The 13,491-nt window shown below is 33.6% G+C and overlaps 1 protein-coding gene across 1 annotated transcript in view; it reads left to right on the top strand.

Moving 5' to 3' along the window:
• Positions 1-13,491, top strand: part of LOC120354754 (inositol hexakisphosphate and diphosphoinositol-pentakisphosphate kinase-like) — a 30,755-nt gene that overhangs the window by 4,003 nt on the left and 13,261 nt on the right. Inside the window, exons 2-5 of the mRNA XM_039442266.1 lie at positions 3,189-3,377; positions 6,001-6,192; positions 9,553-9,691; positions 11,489-11,655. Coding sequence (XP_039298200.1) covers positions 3,233-3,377; positions 6,001-6,192; positions 9,553-9,691; positions 11,489-11,655 — 643 coding nt within the window. The 5' untranslated portion in view covers positions 3,189-3,232. The remainder of the gene's footprint in view (positions 1-3,188; positions 3,378-6,000; positions 6,193-9,552; positions 9,692-11,488; positions 11,656-13,491) is intronic.

Here is a 13,491-nt window from a genome sequence, read left to right as displayed (position 1 = left end):
ATTCACTTCTAATCAGCTGACTATATCTGTATTTTTACAGAAACGGTAAGATACAGGTATAAAAAGCTTGGCATCAGCTGATTAAAAGTGAATTGCTCATGATCGCGGCGCGTAAATCTGTACGCACCTTAAAGTTCCAACTTTAAATATCCTCAAATAACGCGTTCTTCATAAGAACATTCTAAATAAAATTATGCTTTCCAAATAATTGAAACCAAAAATAGAAATTATCAACCACTTTTTATCATGATATATTTCTAAAACAGAACCTCTTATAATTCCATTTCCAGCTCTCGATTTCCCAAGCAACATTAGCCAAAGCTACCTATTCATTCCACAAAATACATAGCTTATATTGAAAAATGTTTTATAATATTATTCTTTACAATATGCATGCAAGCAGTTTATTGGTGTTAAGGGTTGGATTGAAGCATCAGTTTGGCTTCCCATGAAATGATTATTGGACCCCCCATTTCTTCCGCCATCTTTCCAAACTAATATATTTTCATTAACATGCATGTTTTGGTTTCACAAATTTCAATTCCACTGGAGCGGCAGTTCTTCAATCTTGAATTATTCATCAATTACTCGCATGTAACTTCATAATTTTTTTAAAGGAGCAAGTGCAGATTTCAGACGATTTTCCTAAAAAGTTTAACCATTTCAATGCGTTTACCATCTATCTATTACTGTAAATTTAAATCCTAAATCTCTATAATTAATTATAAATATCCTAAATCTCTAAAATATTTTTTTTAAGGAGCAAGTGCAGATTTCAGACGATTTTTCTAAAACGTTTAACCATTTCAATGCCTTCAATAGTATTATCATCTATCTATTACTGTAAATTTAAATCCTAAATCTCTATAATTAATTATAAAGATCCTAAATCTCTAAAATATTTTTTTTAAGGAGCAAGTGCAGATTTCAGACGATTTTTCTAAAACTTTTAACCATTTCAATGTGTTTAATAGCACTACCATCTATATATTACTGTAAATCCTTATTCTCTATAATTAATTATAAAGATCCTAAATCTCTAAAATATTTTTTTAAGGAGCAAGTGCAGATTTCAGACGATTTTTCTAAAAAGTTTAACCATTTCAATGCCTTCAATAGTATTATCATCTATCTATTACTGTAAATTCAAATCCTAAATCTCAGATGTAGTATATTTAGTAACTTATATTTATCAGGATTGTCTTAATCCAAATATAAAATCCATAGTGATTGCATTATCTCATGATAATCCTCAAAATTCAATTAACCAATAATTAGTAGATAAATCATTCACTAGAAGCTTTGATATGGCCATATATTGATAATCAACAAGAAAAATGGTACATACATCTTCATGACGTTGAATTCCAGAATTTTGAAATTTTGGCATAACAAAGTATTGGTTTTGCACCCTTCAAATCCAGAAACTTTTCTTCCTTTTAATAGATTCTAGACATCTCCACACTAGTTTCATTTTCTTTCAATGACTGGTTCAATTATACAATTCTACATTTATTCACTCAATATCTGATCTATAGTTGTAAATAACTTGATTACTGTCTTTAAAAGAACCAGAGGTGAAAGCGGTTTTACCTAAGTGGAGCTAAACTATTCTTTGAATTGTAACAAATTTTTGCAACTTGAAATCTGTAGTTTAATGTATTTGTCACTTTCATTTGATTCTCAATGAAATATCTAAGATGTGTTGAAATCTATCTGAAACTATGTTATCAAAAGATTTTTTCTAATGTTGAATGACAACTCAGAATATTCAATACACTGGAGTAGGTATTCATTTTCTTAGTAAGGGCTACTCGTATTTCTATAAAAATCAAAGTATCCTTTTATTTTTGTAATAAAATTACTTTTTTTAAATAAAGTAGAAAAAATGGTACTTTGATTTTCAATTTCTATACTGGAGTAGGTATTTTTAAAGGATGGTTTACCATTTTTCTAATAATTTCAGTTCATTTATTTTCATTGTGAATAATTTTCATTCATTAAAATATTATTTTTTGATACCTGAGGCTTCCCCATTTCATATTCACTTTACTTTCTTTTTCTTTTGTTGCTTTTCTACCCTTCAACCTTGTCTTCTTCCTGCCTTCTCTATCAATAAACATCCAAACAAATTAAACTTTTAATAAATCTCAACGACCATTTTTATTTTCCAATTTGTTTAGAATAATATTATCATTTGAATGATGTAGGGATAGGTGAATCACTTAGCAAAGAAGAAGAAATGTCAATTATCAAGAAACAGAAAAAATATAAAGAGAATTTACTAGTTTTCAATAGTAGAATATCTGGGGATTCCACCTTCAATAAAAGTAATAGAAAAAATGACATAGAATCTGTAATATCGAAACCAAATAAATTCGCTGCGGCCAGATTTAAACATCTTAATATTTTTGGAAATCGATCGAGGAGTGTTGATCTGAGTAGTGGCCAAAGCGGTCCTTGCAAGGATAAGATGGAGCTTGCGTCTACTCTCTTTTCAAAATTGAAGAAACGCGAAAGAAAAGGTTTTTTCACTAACAAAAAGCAACTCGAGATGAAGATGTCATCTGCCACAGGGATCGATCTACAAGCTCTAGATCTCGCTCATGTTGAAGTTTTCACTCATAAGGAGAAGAAGATCGTCAGTGATCAAATGAAGAAGAATATTTCTTTCCCTCAGATCGAATCGAAGAATGATGGGGAAAAGAATTTAGGCGCGATCAGGAAAAACAAGTTTGCTGATAGAAATGATCTTCAAAATGAATGTGAAGATAAATTTTTGTCGAAAGAGTCCCCAAGTCAGTTCAAGCGGTATGTCAAGAAAAAATCCTCCCATTCTTGTAGGAATATTGAGCATAAAAATTCACCCAACACATTGCTTGAGAGTACCTCGGGAAACGATTATTTTGACATGTGGTCGGCTTCTTGTTGTAGCAATGATCTAGGTTGGGGGGAGTGTGGTGATAGAATATCGCCATCAGAATATGTTTCCGATGGCTCTAAACCGTTAATCATTCTAACCCAATCAAAGTCCGATCAATCGGAGGGAACTAAAAATAGTCCAGATAGTCCAAAGGGACCAGAAACAGCTAAAGATAGTCCACAAAATAAAATAAGAAAGCCAACTTTTGAGAGGCGAACCCAATCTGTATCCCATTGTTTGGGTGTGACCCATCTTTCCCCCCCAGACCCTGGTCTGTCCCGACGCCATAGACACAGCATCTCAGGCCAGATGAGCTACTTTCACGCCACGTGTGGGGGTCACATAGCCCACGCCAGGGGCAGCTCCAACAGCCTCTTCTCCACCGCAGTCATCAGTGGATCCTCCAGCGCGCCAAATCTAAGAGACATGATTCCCAACACGGCTGCTGTTGCTGGTAAGTCCTTCTTTCCATTTAAATCTATCTATCTATATAATAAGAGAGAGTAGGGTTGTGTTTGTTCGTGTGTTCGTTTGTTCGCATCAAAACATGTCAACTTGTGGATTGCATACCGGAAAAACAGGAATGATTTAGATCTCCAAATTTTGCACATAAATTCTAAAAATATCAATCTCGTGCACCTGAAAGCCCAAATTTCAATTTTCCTTCTAGATTTTTCTGAATTAATGTTCAAATTTTATCAATGGTGCATACGATTTCATTACAAAATCACCAAATCATATGGTCGAAATTAAAAAAGGAACATGTTTCTATTACTGCTTTCTACCTGATAGCACTTAACCTCAATAATATTGTTTTGATAATTGATAAATATTCTTAATAATAATGATAATATTTTTATTATAAATATAATAATAGTATTGTTTTGATAATATTAATAAATATTTTCATTTTCACAAACTCTGTATAATAATATGGTGAATGTGAAACAGCTGCATCAAAGAAATTATCTCAAAAGCATATGTTTAGAAAAAACATAGTTTTGAAAATTCGTTTTCCTGATGCAATTTTTAGGCCTACACGTGGCATGGATTATTAATTTTTGAGCTAGAACAGTTTTTTGAGACAAAGTGCTAAATAAACCTCTACAGTTTCATCAATGCTGTATCGGCAATATGAAAACGCATGCAGTTAATATGTCTTTGAATAAAGGTGTTGATATTTACATAAATAAATTATTCTCTTCCATTTTTATTTAATTAAAATTTCAAAATTATTCGAGCCCTGATAGAATGACTGACTCACTGTACAGTCAGTCGAAAATGTTAATATTGGAATGAGGGATATTTTGGCAAGCTGAGCAAAAAAAATAAGGTCATATGTACCTTTTCGTTATATCTTCAAATGAAAAATGATTTTTGTGGGTTGTTAAAATTCCCTCTGAAAGGGAAACTATTCAACTTATTCTATCTTTTAGTAAAATAACAATGATCATCCATCCATCTATTATCTTCTATACTATAAAACACGTGTATACATGTGTAAAGTATAGGAAAATTATGTTTGACGCATCATCACGTAGTGATGAACTGACTGAAGTACTGGACTGATTAACTTGAAATTTTGCATATAGATTCTTGCTTAACCGAGGATGGTTATAAACCTATTTTAAATTCTTCAAGATTTGATGATCATCAAGTTTTCAACTATTTGTCATGCTTTCAGTTGTTGTAAGGAAGCAGCAGAACATTTCTCTTAAAAGGGAAATTAGAAGATAGGTATGATTGGGGATCCTTTTCGAATAAAAAAAACAGGTTTCCCGTCGCACCCAAATTTTTTCCGCCATTTTGGAACCGCCATTTTGGATCCAACTTCTTTTTTTAATTGAAAGGTTGTCATATGATACATGATTCCGATACAGGATTTCCAGAGAAAAGGTATGGTGAAACCCGCACATCGATATCTCAAACCTTTCAAAATTTATTCTCATTAATTTCCTTTATTATAGTATAGACGATGATAGATAGATGGATATATCATCCACCTATCTATCATCTTCGATACTATTACAAAGGAAAGAACTGACTTGAACACGTATACACGTGTAGAGGATAGGAAAATTATGCTTGTACTTCTGAAGTACTGGACTGATTTTCTTGAAATGCTACTTATAAATTATTAATTAACCGAGGATTCTTATAGGCCTATTTTCAATAATTCTTCAACAAGTCTATAGACATTATCAAAAATGAAGTTTGTTAAATCCAAATACAAATCTTCCTTATCAGATGAACATTTGGAATAAATTTTAATGATTGGAACCACAAAGTTTGATCCTAAATGGGCGGACATTTTGAGTGGAAAAAATGCAATATTCTCACTAAAAATAAGTATTCTCTTTTAGCTTGGTAACTTTTTGTAAATTCGTGTATTGTCAAGTTGTCTTATTACTATTGAGAAAAAGTTATCATATTTTGTTCAACTTCCTAAGCTCATGCATTCTCAAGTTTTCTTATGACCTTTCTACACTCAATAAATTTGACTTTGTATTGAAATGAAATGAATTGGTTTGTTCCTTCCTGTGTTTTAATTAAACCTACTTTAAACTCCTCATATTATTTTAATGGAAATATAATAATTTTACACCCCCAAATCCCCCGTCGTTTGTGGCCCACAAGTCAAATTCCACGTACATCCTTTCTATTGGCCCTCTAAGCCTCCCTAGAATTAACAATTTGGCCCTTGGATGGAAAAGTTTGGAGACCCCTGAAGTAAAGAATTGGCTTATACATGTACCGGATAGGGAATTCACGAATGACGCATCATCACGTCTGAACTACAGGACTGATTAACTTGAAATTTTGCTTATTGATTCTTAATTTACCGAGGATGGTTATAGACCTATTTTAAATTCTTCAAGATTTCAGTAGGCCAAGTTTTCAAATTTTGAATAAAACATTGCGGAGCAATGTCTACCTGCTAGTCTACAATAAAGGACAATATCTATTTATAATATTATAGATGAAGGAATTAGCTCTTATGAAACTAAAATGCCTCTTTTGTAGCTTAGCGGCGATTGGAAGTGTATTTTTTATGCATTATGTATTTATTTTTGCAGCCGCTCTTGAAGGGTGTGGTGGTGTGCCTTTGATACGTCCATTGGAGACCCTCCACAATGCGTTATCTCTACGCCAGCTTGATATGTTTCTGGACAAGATGTCAAGAGCTCTGCTATATCGCACACCACTTTCATCTCCTCCAAAACACCCTTCCACGCCTCTGCCGCAGTCGGTACAGTCTCCTAACAATAGTAAGTCTAGTTTGAACAGTTTACCAAACACATAACCTAACCAACAATTTGACAGTTTATCTTGTTTGTGAAGTTGATAATTGTAAACGAAGATGAAAATTTCAAATGACATTGAACCGTAGAGAAAAGATAGCATAAGAAGATATCCCATGGTTTAGTGCCCCGTTGCAGAGTGGACAAATAACGTTGTCCATAGTTAACAGCGCGGACTCAACTATTTAACAGGACAATTTCGTTGCAGAGACTTTCTGTTTGCTATTGCTCTGCCGATAGGTAACAGCGCGCCAACAAACAGGTTGCAGAGACGAAAAACCTACAAGCAGATGACGTCATCTGAGGCTACCAATAACTAAAAGCGCTCTTTATTTAAATGCCCAAAATCGTGCTTATAAATCCACAATACATTCGCGCCAAGTGTATTTTAAGGTTATGTTGACTTGTTTGCATGTTTTAAAAGACAGACGAAAATGGTCATACATAATCGTTGATTACATTACAATAACGTTAACTATTTGCAACTGTAGGTAAAGTGTAAATAAACTGGATAAAATATCATTGACTATTCGAGCTGCTTGAACGACGATTTAATACAATTTTTGATAAATTTTATAATTTAATAAATTTGAATAATTAATTATTATTACTTTTAATAATAAGCACCGTATGCAGAGTCATTAGAAATAATTATATCTTGTAAACTGGCTGCTTTGCTTCCAAGATATATCAAAATGCCAGAAGGCAATGAAATAATTCAGGTAAAATTAAAAAAAAAATATTATACAATAATAAATACACCAGTCACTTATTTTACTCTTACCTCTAATTTTATTTTACCTAATTATCTACCTATAATTTTACCTAATTTTAGCTATCAAAAATCAAACTAACTGAAATAATTACAAATTAGTTTGCAGTTTACAATCTTGATTCGTAACCTCCAAACATAAACAACACAAATAAGCAGACAGCAGTGTTATGATAAACAAGCGCCAAGTTGTGACGTCATCCGACTGGAGGTTTGGAAGAACTGTTCACAATGATTCGCTCCCCGTTGCCAATACATTAGTTGGATAGAAGCATACCACGCAAAAAGTGGTATGAGCAGCAGTGTGACTTATGTGTGTGCCTTATCGGAGCCATAGTTAAAAGGGGTCTGGCAATCGACTCTGCAACGAACATCTATTTATGGGCGAGTTGTTAACTAATGGCTCTGTTAACTATGGGTGACTTTATGTAGCGACTCTACAACCGGACATAAGTCGTTGAAGTTCCAAATTTCAAGCTGAATTTTTGTCAATTATGATCTATTACTGTTGACTACTGTCTATTATTACTGTGTTGTTGGGTGTAAGAGTCTAAGAACGGCACACTATGAGAGACTACCAGCCTCACATAGCTTCACGAAAAAGAGGTACCAGGACTATCGGCTCAAGTTAACATTGAAAATTGAAACATAATTAGGGCGATGGTATAGGGTATACCATGGGATATATTCTTATCCTATATTTTCTCTATATTGAACTAAGAGATTAAAGCTTGGGCAAGTTGGTCTTGCCATCCACACTGTAATGTGACCATTTGCGGATGCTCGGCTGGTCACTCGCCTTCGCTCAACAAAAACCGGAGCAATGGCAAGCGCTGGCAAACCACCCATCCACACTCTCCCGCTCGCCGTCATTTGTACGCACTTGGCGAGAGTGTGGATGCGGCATTATCGATTATGATTGGATATTTATATTGCAAAAATGGTAAAAAAATCGCTCAAACTCCCAGAAATGATACTAGTGACAAGAGGAACAATAATATGTCATCACATTGGCGAAATTCCCTCCTATTCTTGAGTTATAAGCATTTGAAGATGAGTGATTTTCCTGATCTGAGAGTGGAGGTAAGATTTTATGTTTCAGTGGATAACTCACCCTGTATTGTAGCGAAACGTCTCATATTATAGCACAACACTTGTTAGGTCAACCTCTCTCCATAGCCCGAATATCAACCAAATCTGGGAGATTAGTATTTTTCATGAAATCCATGAATAAAAAACACGGATTTTTGCAAAAATTGAAATCGCTCAAACTCTGAGGAATGATAGTACTTGACGAGACGAACAATAATATGTCATCACATTGGCGAAATTCCCTCCTATTCTTGAGTTAAAAGCATTTGAAGATGAGTGATTTTTCTGATCTGAGATTGGAGGTAAGATTTTATCTATTATAAATCTATTATAATGTCCATCAGAATAGAATGCTATTCACGGTACTGATGAATGTAATGACTTACAAACAAATAATAAATTATTGATCGTAATTACAGGCTTAGACCAAATTGTATTTTGAAAAGTGAAAGTGAGATAACCAACATTTTGATTTGGACAGTATAGTATAAATTGGAAATGGGACAGTTTTGGGCATGAGCCTGTTGTGCCTTTCCTCATGTTAAGTATTTGTACACAATGTGATAAGTAAATTAAATTAAATCCGTTCCTTTCCCAAATTTTGATAGGAATAGTTTAATATTTTTCAGTTTAATTCTTTGATTCTTAGTTCACATATTATCAATTTCTTAATATATTCCATATATCAACTGTTTACTTGCTATGTTACCGTGAAAAATAAACAGTTCGCTTAGCTGACTTGTTCAATAGTTTTGTGAATATTTTGTACAAATTTTGAGTGAATAAATTTGATTTAATTTCATTTTTTAAGCGGTGAGACTGACTTTTCAATTGGAATGCCTAAAAATGTCATCACTGGTGAGCGTTTCACCACATTTTGTTTATTTTATTTATCACATTTGCAAAATTTTTCAGACAGTTCATCCATTCTAGTTAATCATTTTTTTAGTTACTTCAGTCTTATTCCAGCATTTCAGTCAATTATTGATGTTTAAATAAAATCACTTTTGAGTTTCCCCAGTCTGAAGATGCTAAAAATTGAGTGATTTCACTTCAAAAGTTTTTTTTTTAATTCGAAGTTTAAATTGTTTGTAGAAGAAAATAAATTTACAACACAGCGCTAATTGATTTCTGGCACCCTTTTCAAGTCCTAACTCTATGAGTTTCACTATTGGACTGGGAAGTTTTTAAATCCAAAGATGAATTTTGTTATAAATAAAATGAGATTCTATGGTTTCCAAAAATATGGTCCATAGCGAAATTCTATTATTTAGTTTTACTTCTCGACAAGGAATGTTCTAAATCCAAAGATGAATTTTGTTGTAAATAAAATGAAATTGTATGATTTCCAAAATGGCCCATATAGCGAAATTTACACGTTTGTTGGGCTATTTTTTCGAATTGTAATACATTTTAGTAAATGTAAATACATTTTAGTAAATGTAAATACATTTTATTTTCAGGTGTAGGTTGGAGTGGACCTCCATCATTTGTTTCCAGTAGTGGACCATCATCTCCTAATGGACTTTCTGATTTTTTTCGTGGTGGAATTGGAACTTCAGACAGCAGTGATTTCTCCGCTAGCATTATAAGCAACGATGGGTAATGTCGTAATAGCTAAAAACCATAACCTATTCCATCAACGAATAGGCATTCTCATCAGTTAATTTTTCATGAAGAATCAGCCATTGAGAACCATGTTGAGTGTTGGGTAGAAATGCTAGCAATATTGCCAAGTTTTTTTAAAGACTCGGTTGTATAAAGTCATTTTTCTGTGTAGTTGTGAAGATGATATTGTGGTAATTATTCATATTAAGTAAAAATAGAAAATGTTAAGACCACAGATTTAATCACAAAATCTGTGGTTTTGATAATTTTTTAGTCGTTTCATTTAGTTAGACTAAAGTCTGTGCAAAACTTAGAGCGTGTTCACATGACAGCGATTTACGCTCTGTTGTCGCGCGGTTGCCAGGTATAGGGAAACACATGCAACGCTCGGTTTTAGTAGTCGCTGGCGAATCGCGGCGGTTGTAGTCTCCAGTCCAACCGCTCGGTTGTCGCTCGGTTGCCGGGTGGGTCGATATACTAGAGTAGGCATGAGAGCGTACACATGTCTTCAGTCAACCGAGCGGTTTCGAGCAGAGCAGTTCACATAGTGCACATTCTATTAAAATTTCAGTTCAATTAAAATTTATTCTGAGGGCAGAGCTTCTAAACTAATGCCCGGTCTACAAGACAGGGCAGGTTTGCGCTAAGTTTGCGTCGTGTAGACGGGAGATCGTTCTAAATTTCTGAGGTTTGAAGGTTTGTGCTTTTTTCAATCAATCTCAGCCAGGTTTGCGTCAATTTTTCTAGGAAACGATTATGTCTCATCTATCCATCAAAACCTAAATCGCTTCAAAATGAAGATAAGAATTCGCGATTTCAGATTCGGATTCAGCACCCTCAAATTAAATATGTGCGAGGTCAATTCTCAAAAATACTCAAAAACAAGGAAGATTTTTTAATGGATAATAATTATCTTATTTACTCTATAGTAATGTTATGGATATAGTTATTCACTCTTCACTTGATAAGCAGTATTCTTGATTATTATTATTGAGGAGAAGTGGGAGGAGGAGGAGGAGTTGGAGTATAACTATACATTATCACCTACCCAATTAGTTTTATATTACTGTTAAGTAGTAACTTATTCAACCAATTCCGACTCCACTTACTTCTAGGTTTTTCCCCCATTTTTAAATACTTTTTGAAAGGCAGATAACAATAAGAGTAGCTCGTCCATTGCGGGTGAGGAACACAAACTGCACTGCACAACACAATCGATAGTGAACTGAATAGAATCTCAGCACTTCTTCTGTTGTGTGACTCTCTTGAGGTTTTTGCTAAAGTTGGTGTCGTGTGAACAGAGGTTTGAGCAAACTTGGCTCAATGCCAGATTTGCGTAAACCTGGTTTTCAGCCAAGTTTGCGCAAATATCGTTGTCGTGTAGACCCGGCATAACATGGAGCTCCAAAATAATGTCATAGCCCACTTAAACTCCTTTAGCGGCAGCATTTTATGACGAGGGTTTTGGTAGGCTGGTCCACTGCTATAGAAAATGCCTCAACCTTCACGGCAATTATATTGAAGAATGGTCATAAGTGTAACACTTTGCTTTATACATTCGTCTTTTATTTATGACCAATCGGAGATTGAAAAACATTATCCTCGTACACATATCTTTCCACACTAGAAGAATTAAGTTATGCTCATTAGACAACTTACCGTAAGAGTAGCCTATACTTTTTTAAAAACTAGGACGTTTCTCTATTTTATGAGAAGGTTTTCTAATGTGCTTTCCTACTCTCTTGTGAAAATTTATGTAGCTGAATTAGATTCATAAAATCCTATTTTTAGGTTCAAATTTGGAGCTGGACCTTGTGATTCAATGATAAATACATTTGGAGGAGATACACATATGACAGACAGTATGACAGCCTACACTCACCGGGATAGCATAGAGGTAGCAGAACTGTATAACACTCAGCAAGCACTAGAATCCATGCAGTTTTATCCAATCAAAGGTAATCCAGGTAATCAATTATTTATCCCTATAGTGATAATAGATTCTCCCAATCATATTTTAATTATGATCTGTGATTGTGAATGAAAGAAATAAATGAATGAATTATAGTGAGGTCCACACGTTATTATAGCAGTATTTGATTAACATTGGTGTTGCTATCCTTTTTTATCATTCGGTAAAGCAGATAGCGCTATCCTTACCTAGCTCCACAAAATTTCCAGATCGTTTTTCAACAATTTAGAAATTAAATTGACAAATCACTTATTCTCATTTATTATTAAAAAATATAAGGAAAATATAAATCTTATTTGAAAAAGTAATTTCAATGGAAATAATTCTGAAATAACTTTTCAATATTATTTATACCGGTACGAGTAGGTCTAACCTATAATGGGTAGGCTAACTGAAGCATGGATGAAGTCTAGGAGGTTAATTATCAACTTTTAAATGTCATTTCAGGTATTTTAATTTGTGTTTCTCATACGGTAATGTCTAAAAATTATTTCATTGTTTCTAAAATACATTTTAAATCAATTATACGACTTGTGTACTAAAGTATTGTGATAGAATGAAGAAAAAATGGCGGCTGAGAGTTGTTTGCTCACTTTTGTACAGTCACTGTGAAAAGTAAAAATAAAATATTCTAGCAAACAGACAACATTGCAAAGCTAGAGAAAGATAGCGCTATCTGTTTTGTTGTATGATAGAAAAGGACAGCAACATTGTCAACACTGCCATTATAACGTGGACCTCACTATAGGGCTAGTACTGTTTGACCAGCGAAAGAATGCCCCCCCCCCTGGCGGAGTGGAGTTGTCTTAGGCTGTACTAGCTTTTTCGAACCGTCCTAAAAACATCAGTCATAAAATAAAAAATATCTCCAAAAACTTCATAAATATTGAATTAGTGATGTAAAACAGGTCAGAAATCGTTTTTGTTCAGTACTTTTTTGATAAATTCACTCATTTAAAAGATAAATTTCATTTTTGTCAAATTAGTTATTTTCATTGAAACCCCGTATTTTTTGTTTACAACTCTTCTGCTCAATAACTATCGAACTGAATTTTTTTGGCATGCATAATCCTTGATTCTTCTTTAAGCCGATGATATAACTATTCTTTAGAAAAAATTGTTGGTTTTCTTAATAATGGGACATTTCTTGGATCAAGTTAATGAATTTTGATTGTAAAACACGAAAAAGTTAGTAATCGACAAACTTTTTTATGGTTAGAATAAACTACACACATGCATCGTATGAAATAATTATAACATCCCAAATTTATTTTCTGTGAAAGAATTGTCAAAATCGACTGAAGCGTTTTCAAAATAGATTGAAATTAATTTAGCTCTCATGTCATAAAGTACACGCAGTTGAGTATTGGATAGAGAGAGAGAGAGTTGCCAAGATATAATTTTCTAACGGATAAAATCACACTAGAAATGAGTTGGATGTTATACAATATTTATGTATTTGAATCAACATTGCAATAATTTTTAATATAACTTCAATCACTCACCCACATTGTGTATCTTTAAGTTAGGCCTAAACATCGACCAACTCTGCACAGCCCAAGTCACTATCCTCTGATGTTTCACTTTCATTCGAAATTTCAGCCTCAAAATCATAAGAACATTCTTCCTCTAATCCTCCCAAGAAATGATAAATTCGTCAACAACACTTTCCATTAGCCATCCTTCTGCCAGTAATTTGCTTCTAATTTTTTAACATGTTCCATGTAGCCTTCCCAGTCAGCCGCGCTAACTTTAGTTACAGCATTCAAAATTACGTCTTTCAAATAGTTGACTGTAAACTCCCCTGTAACATTCATTGCCC

This window comes from Nilaparvata lugens, chromosome X (assembly GCF_014356525.2).
Source record: "Nilaparvata lugens isolate BPH chromosome X, ASM1435652v1, whole genome shotgun sequence".
Lineage (NCBI taxonomy): Eukaryota > Metazoa > Arthropoda > Insecta > Hemiptera > Delphacidae > Nilaparvata > Nilaparvata lugens.
Note: the sequence above shows the minus strand (reverse complement) of the source record. Positions and strands in the feature narration are given on the sequence as shown.